General features: G+C 45.1%; 1 protein-coding gene across 1 annotated transcript in view; it reads right to left on the bottom strand.

Moving 5' to 3' along the window:
* Positions 1-1866: 1866 nt before the first annotated feature.
* The window catches only part of RTF1 (RTF1 homolog, Paf1/RNA polymerase II complex component), a 54722-nt gene continuing 46876 nt past the window's right edge, over positions 1867-9712 (bottom strand). Inside the window, exons 8-18 of the mRNA XM_072808863.1 lie at positions 9533-9710; positions 8502-8584; positions 7046-7133; positions 6845-6952; positions 6184-6261; positions 5451-5572; positions 5214-5271; positions 4523-4600; positions 3958-4053; positions 3044-3155; positions 1867-2759 (exon numbers count right to left, since the gene is read on the bottom strand). Of these exons, the coding sequence (XP_072664964.1) occupies positions 2653-2759; positions 3044-3155; positions 3958-4053; positions 4523-4600; positions 5214-5271; positions 5451-5572; positions 6184-6261; positions 6845-6952; positions 7046-7133; positions 8502-8584; positions 9533-9710 (1108 nt within the window). The 3' untranslated portion in view covers positions 1867-2652. The remainder of the gene's footprint in view (positions 2760-3043; positions 3156-3957; positions 4054-4522; positions 4601-5213; positions 5272-5450; positions 5573-6183; positions 6262-6844; positions 6953-7045; positions 7134-8501; positions 8585-9532; positions 9711-9712) is intronic.

Here is a 9712-nt window from a genome sequence, read left to right as displayed (position 1 = left end):
ATCCTTGGACTAAATCTGATCCCCTTGTTAAAATAGGGTATAAAGTTTATTTACAAATATCTGTACAGTTTCAGTGACAGGTCAGGACTTCACAGAAACAAAACAAAAGCATTCTCTTTGAAGGGAAGTTGTAGGCAGTAGACTTGCCCTGCACCTGTCAGAAGCAAGACAGACAAACAGACCTATACATCATGAGCTAGGCTTATGGACATTGGCCTTTTTGCTTCTTGGAAGGAAGTGAAAAATATATAAAACAGCCTTAGGTGCCACACCCTTCAACACTGAAACCACATGGAAGGGAGAACGTGTGGAGCAAGGAGCAATGGGAGCAGCTCCCCAGCATCAGAAATACCGTGAACTGCCATGAAACCCAGCTGGGGGAGGTTGGGGGCAGGAGGGAGACAAAGCCAATGTTTTATGCCTGGTCAATCAAGATCTCGAGTCAGAGGCTCTGCCTCAGTTGAGATTGGAGACAAGTTCTCAGTCCTGACTCCAATCACCAAGGAAGGAGACTACTCAGGTGATAAGTTGGTTGGCTTTTCTCCTTGCTGTGTGTTGGTGTCTCAGAAGAAAGTTCCAGTAGCTGCATGTGGGGAGGTAGTGGCAAAGTGGCTACAGTGTGATGCAGTTTTAATAAAAATTTTATTACACAGCCATAATGTAATCGACACTTCTCCAAATCCAAATGATACTAAATACAGATCTACATGGTGGATCAGAATGACTCCAGCAAATTATATGGATTCTATAATTTCATGTCTTTTAAAACCAGAAAGAAAAAACAGTCCAGGTTCGTCATGATAGGAGAGGTCCCAGCAGCTTCCAGGACTCTGCCGGAGTCCGAGCAATGTTTAGCAGTCTGTGATTCCACATTTACACAACAGTCTATAAAGGGTTTCGGTCAATGGACTATTCAAGTATATATGATTTTAATGAGTCCATTGCCCACCTTTGCCCAACTGAACTGCGTCACAGCTACCACAGAGCTATGTTACAGTCACAGTTCACCAATTTTACAGTCACAATACTTTAAAAAAAAACCATCCATTGCTGCTTTTTTTTTTAAATAAAAAAGTGTAAACTAAGTTAAAGCAACACCGAGGCTCTACTAAACCCAGAAGAGTCACCAAGTTCATTTTTACGTTTAAATACAACTTAAGTCCATGATTTCCCATCATCCCACTTCCTTACAGAAAAGTAGGGTGAAGAAGCACAAAGCAAAGCTTGTAAGTTCCTCTCCCTCTTGTGGGACTCAGCGGCTCTCAGCTGTTTCTTTAGCTTAGTTCTTGGTATATATAGTCAGCTGTACTTTGTTCTGAAAAGATTTGTTAAATGCCACTTTTATTTACACTTGGAGCTTTACACCTGAGAATGATTATCAAGCAGTCAGCTTATCTCTTTTCAAACATTTCATAAAGACATACACACTTCTTTGCTGGCTTCACCCTAGCTGCACAATATATATGCTTACCATATATATATGTATACACACACAAAACTGCACATGCTTGTAACATCTGCAACCTAAATCTTTTTGTGTTCGTTCTCTCCACATTCACGTTGAATACTTTCTCTTAAAAACAAAACAAAATATTATTCTTTCTGAAACAGCAAAAACAGAATCACTAGGAAGAGACAAGTACATGGGGGCGGGGAAAAGACACACTATGTTCAGCCAAGAAGCTGTGGGCTGTACCCATGGGTTGAGCAAGACACCTGCACTGCCCTATCTGGGTACCTGGCTGTGGGCTTCCCTCCCACCTGCCGGGACACAGCCTACAGGGCAGGGGCCAAACTAGGGTGCCTTCTCTGAGGTGGGGGGTGTGTGTGGGAGGAGATGTCACACAGCTACAGCAGTCAGGCCTGTTTAGTAAGAAGAATCACATTTAATGAGTTTCTTTCTTGCAGTTTCAGATGCTCGAGTACAGCTGAAAAAAAATCTGAAACAGCTACAGACCCATGACAGACTGATACAAAGAGTACTGCATTTTAAAAAAATGATAAAAAAATCCACACTCACAGACACACACACACACACACGCACACACACACTCGCTCGCTCAAATAGCCCCCCCCTCCCTCCCCACAAATGTACACTTTTTGGAAACTAAATTGGATTTGAAAACCTCTCTTCTGCAGAGATGGGAAGAAGAGGAAGATGAGGAGAGAGGAAGGAGGACTGCAGGTGCCCAGTCCCCACTCTCTCCACGAGGGTCCGGTGCCAAATGTTCAATGGTTGGGTCCAAGGCAGCCCATGGAGGTGGCTGCCTAGTGCTGCTGCTGTCGCCACCAGGGGCTCCAGCAAGAATCCCAGCTCCACGCTAATACTGAATGTGTGCAGAGTGGCCAATGAACTGTGCTGGTTTAAAAAAAAAAAAACAAAAAGAGAAAAAAAAAAAGGCAAACACAAATCTAAAGACATGGATAAAGCCCAAGAGAGCCCAGGCCCACACCGGGTGAGAGGCCTGGGGGGTGGTGGGAGATGGTGCAGACAAGGGAGGTCTATACAGCAAATGGTTTATATTACAGATGACTGGCAGTTTAGAGTCTCTTCCCAGTTCTACTGCTGCTCCAGCCCAAAGAGGGCAAATCAAAGGAAAAGAGGACACTGTGATGGGGCATGCAGGGTCAGAAGCAGCAGGCTGGGTGCGCTCAAATAAGCCCTCGTCGTTTTTTGTAGTCTTCCAAGTTTAGAGATCTCCTTGGAGCCCCATCTTTGGCTGGTGGAGCCTTGGAGGTGATGGCCAAAGCCTTTGACTCTGTGGGAAAGAAGAGGAAATCAGCATCTAAGGAGCCTACAAAGCCTTCTTCATCTTGCGTTTCACCCCTTCTGGTTGCTTGGCTGCCTGTCCCTACTCCTCCCAAAATACACCTGTGCCCCAGCTTACTCCAGTCTCTGTAAATACTGAGAATCAGACACTGGCACTTCTTCCCTAAGGCACGTCAAGGCACTTCTTCCTAACAACGGGGCCCCCTGCTGGCTGAGGCAGCCATGGTGCCCTCTGGTCCTTAGCCATCAGCACACCCCCACACCTTCACCTACCTGAGCTGGGAACTTGTAAATCAATCTTCACATCAAAATCATGTACTTTGAACAAATCTTCTGAGAGGTCACTGGCTGACTTAGAATTCAAATCCTTATCCTTGCCCTGACCCTGCAATGTGAAGAGAAAAGCTAATTATAGAAGTATGAATGCAAGTGGACTTCAAGAAGCAGCAGCACTAATGGAAAAAAAAGCTCTTGCTCAAGTTCATCAGATCTCTTTCCTAAGGCCCTTTTTCTGATTCTCTCAGAGGGAAGACAGGAGAGGCCATAAGAAGGTTTCTTTTCTGAAGCCTAAAAGAGGAAAGGGAAGGCTCGTGTCTATAGTGTGGGGGGCTGAGGAGGGGGTCAGGACAATAAGCTACCTTCTGACCCAAGATTTCAGAAATTCCTGGGATAGTTTGGGCTCCACAGGAAAAGACCTAACTTACACACACACACACACACACACACACACACACAACCCCCCCACCCCAACAAACAAAAAAAAAACCCCAAAGAACTCTGCTTCTAAATGGGCAGTTTCTCTGTTTAACATTTTAGTTTTCAAAGAGCTTTTCACCTTTACAAACATCTGACCCTTATGTGTCATCAGCTTCTCCTAATCATCCTGTGAAGCAGCAGGATAGAGTATTATCCCCATTTTACACACGAGAAAATGTGGATCAGAGGGCTAGATGTCAGTTGCCTAAAGCTGCAATCAAGGCCTTAGTTTAATAGTGGTGCTGGGCTTAGCATTTAGGTGGCTGACTAAAACTCAGTAGCTGTTTATTACAATTGTAAAAAATCAGGATGGAGAAAGGGCTGCAAGTGGGATGCTAGTTCCTCCACGTGGGAACAATCAGGCCTAACCTAGGCCAAGTGTCTGGGCCAGTAGCCTTGCTCTGCAGGCCACGGGGCAGTACTGCACTTGCCTTGGTCATTTCCTTTGGAGCATCTGGTAACACTCCAGAACCATATTTTGCATTCAGCTGGGCCAAGATGGCAGCCTGAACAGCTGGGTCTCTGGACTGAGAGAGAAATTGAGTTATTTTAGAGATTATTTAACACTCACACAGTGCTATGCCAGATTCTTTCCCATCGACTACCACTAACATCACAAGCACCACGGTGGACCCATCAGCAGCTCAGTGGGGTTTTCTTCAAGGCAGCAAAGAGAGGCAATAAAATCTTTGAAGCCCAGGCCAGCCTGGTCCTAGGTGGCTCAGCCTACATGTTCCTAATGTCTTGCTGCATTGGTAAACCCACCCTGACACAGGAGGGGTTAGGCCGTAGGTTTCTACAAATCCATGCCAGGTTTTCGCTACCTGTGTCCTATAGCAAGATTTAAAAAAGGAGGTAGCCAGACCCAAGAGTTTGAGGTAAGCAAATCCCACTAAGACAACATTATTTTTAACTTCCTTATTAATCTCCTAATGGAATTCATTTTATGTCCTAGAATCTAGGTCCTGACTAAAAATGTCCTCTTTAGGCACTCACATTAGAAACGATGGTAGGTTTGCACTGCCGCCTGGTAAAGGGATCCATCTGTTGGTTTTTCATGTTGTGACTTTCAGCCTGAAACGGAGAGCATACATACAGAACTGTCTCCTTTTCCTCACCTTTCGTTTATCCTAAGCTTACATATAAATAACAGTCCTTGCAAGGGCTAAAAAAAAAAAAAAGTCAAAAGTCTATTATCCTCTTCCCTTCAAGAACAGCAGAGCAGATATGGGGACAACACCTGAAAGAACAAAACTAGAAGTCCCTAAAGATGAACACCTGTGGAGTAGAAGCTAAGGGGCAGGAAGGGTGAGAAGGGCAGAAGACTGTTGCTTTTCATTATCAATCAGTACATCCCATGGATATATGTGTGCCCATAGCATGCGGAGGCGAAGTGTACATGTTATTCAGTAAGTAAAAAAAAATAAACTGGAGCAAGGTATATAGAAGATTTTGTATCATTTTATTATTATTTTTAAAGAATGTATTTATTTATTTGAGAGACAGAAGGAGCATGAGCAGTGGGGAGGGGCAGAAGCAGGCTCCCTGCTGAGCAGAAGGACCTCGGGATCCCTGCTGAGCTCAATCCCAGGACCTCGGGATCATGATTGAGCTACCCAGGCACCCCTCGTATCATTTTATTAATTAAAATTGTTTTCAGTGATCCAAATCAAGTTGTCTTACTCACCACAAGGGCCTTCTCAGACTCCACAATGTTCCACTCCCGGTTCCGCTGGTTGATGTAACTGTGGGTGAGTAAAAGGGTGAGTCAATGGGCTGTGGTAGGAGGAAGGGAACCACTCAGCTCTGACCCTGGAGCCAGACGGAGGCAGCACATGTGTAAGGCCACAGGCTCGGCTGATAACTGTGGCAAGGTCTGTGGGTCCAGAGTAGGAGCCCAACCGAAACAGGCTCTGTAACACACCTGATAGCAGATATGTTTTTGGTCCGCTGACGGTCCAGGGCCTCTGCTCGCTCCTCCAGCTCATTCAGCTGGTCTTGGATCTGTTTGGCCTTGTCCTGATCCCCCAGGTCCTCAGCCATGGCCTGCACACAGAGACATATGTGAGTTGTTGGCTATGATGGGCTCTGTATCAAGTGACCCCTTACTTCCAGCCCAGGCAAGACAGCGCATGTGACAAACAAATGACAGGAAATACAAAAGAACATTGAAAACAAACTATACAAATGCAAAGTGTAATTCTTATTACAGCACTTAACACCTTGCCATATAGCTAACTGGCCCTGGGCCTCTGGCAGCAGCAATTTGTAATATTAATCTTAGAATCCAGGTCTCTTGGGGCTCACTCACCCTAACAAGGCTCAACCCTATCCTGATGTGAAGAATGGAAAGTCCCCACCTCAGTTGGGCTTGGCAATATCATTTGTTCAGACCTAGTTAGTGTTGAGAGGACCCTGAGTTCTGGCTTATTAGACATAAAACTAAAGGGACTAGGAAGTAACGAGAATGGAATGGACACGATCAGTTTCAATTTATAGAAAGGAAAATGGCCAAGGGATGCTGCCCAGGGGCCAAGAAAGCACCATGTTGCTTATGCTGGAGCCCGATCCAGTCACCACTAACCGAGCAGAGAATGAACAAGTCTGATTTCCACATCTTACAAGACAAGGAAGGGGGCTCACATGCAAGTCCTCACCTTTTCCTTTAGCAGCTGAGTCTTCTTCATAGCATAGTTGGGTGGAGCTTTCCTGAACCTTTCTTTCTCTTTTACAATCTGTACCAGAGAGGAGATACCAGCAGTGAGGTATTCCTAAACTATTTCTGTAGACAGGCTAAGTGAGCCCATTTGGAGGCAAGCAGCTAGTTAAAAGGGGGCTGGCTCTTCCTACAGCAGTGTCATGCCCCAGAGAGAGAGAGAGCGAGTTCATTCCAAGGGATACTATGCTGTTTCCAGGGTCACGGAGATTCTTCTGGGACAGTCTGAAGGAACATGCACCAATAAACAGCAGCAGCCCAAGGACCTGGTACTGTAAGGCTAGCCACTGTCCAAGAGAACAGAGATCAAAGAATTTTACCAAAATGTTTTGGAGAAAGGAAACTCTTGAAGGACCAAGCCTAGCAGAATACAGATCCCTGAACTCCAAATACACTTCTTTACTCTATGACTTCAAATGAGAATAGAGAGAAAATCTGGATGAACAATAAAGCAGGTAGTAACATCAATATTCTCCCATCCTTATGCAATAGTAGCACAACTAAAAATGTCAAGATACAGGGAAAGAAAAGAAAGTCATGTTCTCTTTCTCTAATACTAGTTCTTACTGAACCTCTAGTCTCTGGGGTACCAGGTTTCTTACCTCTTCAATGTCCTGATCATTGAATTTATAATTAAGAGCTTCTTTAATAGACAATTCCTTTTTATTGATTTCATCGAGAGTGGGCAACTGCATGCCAGCAGAGAACATCTAGACCAAAACATAATAAAAGGTTATTAGTAAGAGATTCTGGAGACTTTCTCAGGGTTTTCATGAACTGCCAGGTGTTATCTACCCACTTACCGCTTCTTTCCATTTCATGAATTCGCTTTCGGTGAATTCCTGGTTTGAGACAAACTCTAGACGGAATACTCGTTGGTCGTTGCCATGCCTACACAAAAAAGAGACAGCAACTCCAAGAATGGGTATGTTACCTGCAGTAACAGCAAAGCAATCCAACCAGACTATGAACCACCTATCTCTGTGGTTCTCAATCCTGGCTGCCCTTTAAAATCACCTAGAAAGGGGATCCCTGGGTGGTGCAGCGGTTTGGTGCCTGCCTTTGGCCCAGGGCGCGATCCTGGAGACCCGGGATCGAGTCCCATGTCAGGCTCCCGGTGCATGGAGCCTGCTTCTCCCTCTGCCTATGTCTCTGCCTCTTTCTCTCTCTCTCTGTATGACTATCATAAATAAATAAAAAAAAAATTAAATCACCTAGGAAGATCTGTGAAAATTCTAATGTCAAAGCACCACTCTAGTTCAACTGAATCAGAATCTCTGGGAGTAAGAGCCAGGCAATGAAATTAAATAAACAATACCTCCCAGGCTGTTCTAACAGGCAGCCAGGATAAAAGAATCATAGCTGGCACTGGGGGAAAAACTGGACTTGGCCAGTACTTCAAAAGTCCATTTACAATAAAATCTGTCATAGTCAACAGGCATCGATAATATAAAATATTATGTAGCTCTCTGAATGGCAAGGAAACACCATTCCCTAGAGAGAAGGCACATTGCCTTCTGACTGACCCCTATGCTGGTGAAGTTAGGTGAGTCAGTGCCATTCTCCTAGGGATAGTCATTCTCTGCATGTCATGGTCACTGCCTATCTCAACTGGCTCTTTTAAAGCAGCCCTGGAAAGATGGTGGGGACAGGAGAAGGGAATGGAGACCACAGAGACTAAATTAGGCCATGGGACAGCTGAATCTATTAGCTGCTATTTGCAATGATCCTGGTAAACTACTTCTGTTCCTTTTGATACAGGGTCTCTAGAATTTTCAGGCTCCACGAGGGCAGGGATTTGCATGTGCCTACTATATTTCTGCCTCTATCCTGATGCCCAGAACCGTGGCATGTAGCAGGCACTCAGTATCATGTGACTGAAAGGAAACTAAGTCCTGAAAGGTGACTTGACTCGACTCGTCAAAGACCAGGTTAGTTAGTGACAGAGCCAGGACCAGAAGCAGGCCACCTGACCATAGTCACCAAGGAATTGCCTGCAGGGATCTGGACAAGGCGGGAGCTCACAACCCGCCTTTTTCCTACTCTATGTCCTACCATTTCTTGTCCTGGATTTCCCGTGTGACAGACAGAGATACCCTACCTTTCCCTACAGGCAAGGGCAGAATAAGCTTCCCTCCAAGTACCCTTGGGGAACAACAGAAATTCACTGAAACATCATACTGGGTGAGCATGGCAGCCCCAACAGGTAGTGCCTGTGCACAGCAGAAGCAGAAGCTGCCACAATGGCACCTCCCCTACCGTAGCTGTAGCCCTTTGTTTGTTCTGGTGCCACCAAGCTGGTAAACTTTAGCGGTTTCCACAACACCTGTGATCTCAGCCACCTATATGAAAGGACAGAAAAACAGACTCTTTCAGAGCTCTCCACACCACCTTCTCTTTGGCTCTACCAACCTACTGTGGACAAGTGACCCTGCACTGAGAGGACCCCACAGCTGCCAGGTATTCTGGGCACCCTCCTCAGGTTTAGAACCCAGATGGCCAAGCACCAGAAGTCCTGCACGCAGAGTGCGCAAGCGCCAGGAGAGGAGGCGGTTAGCCTGGTGGGCCTGTTAGGAGCTTCTCCTCCCACTTACATTCTACCTTACTATGTGGACATACTTGGGATTTCAGAGGTCAGTTTTATCAACCAAATACGAAGACCATGGAGGTCAGTTTCTGTCAAGCTTTCTGGGACACAGAATGGCTGCTGGTCCTCACAGAAGGAGATAAACACCTAAAACCATACACCCCACGCTAAACCAAACAAAAACAGAAAGGAAAAAAAAAAACCTTAGTGGCTATGTTCCAGCCATCCAGATCATAGAAGCAGTCCCAGAACTCACAAAACAACCTCCTTTAAGTTGGAGGGTGGTTCTTCGTGTTTTTGTGTTTGTTTTTAAACCTCAATGTAATTCTGTTTTAGAAGTCACTTACTATGTAACATGGAAAATTTTCATTTATTTTTCAAATGAACGAAAAAGCTTCCAGATTATGTAACTCCCAATGAATACTCCCTAAATGTCTCCCTTCTCGCTTTTATATGAAAGGAAAATAAAGAAAGTTATTGTATGTCCAAGCCCCCTCCACTGGGCTCCAAAGAGTCTCTGGCAGCAGGTCATGCATGATCTCTGGTTACCTCGGTGTCATTATTCTACAGGCATTTCAATTAGAGTCTATTTTCCCATCAAATAGTAGCAGAAAAGTGACAGACTTATTCAGCAGTTCCTATTCCCAGTTGAGAATCATTATATTTAAAACATGGACAATTGTCCATGGAAAGAAACACCAACCCGGTAAACTGGTTTGCTGTTGTGGTTTCCAATGCCAATCCGTACAAAACATCCTGTGACCGTTTTAGCAAAGAAGGGCATGTGACACCAACGCTCTAGCTTATGCCGTGATAATCGAACCCGATTCAATTCCTCGGGTAAGGAGACTGGTTGTGATTTGGGAGGGATCTCTTCTTTCCT

This window comes from Canis lupus, chromosome 32 (assembly GCF_048164855.1).
Source record: "Canis lupus baileyi chromosome 32, mCanLup2.hap1, whole genome shotgun sequence".
Classification (NCBI taxonomy): Eukaryota; Metazoa; Chordata; class Mammalia; order Carnivora; family Canidae; genus Canis; species Canis lupus.
This window is presented reverse-complemented; position numbering and strand designations above follow the sequence as displayed.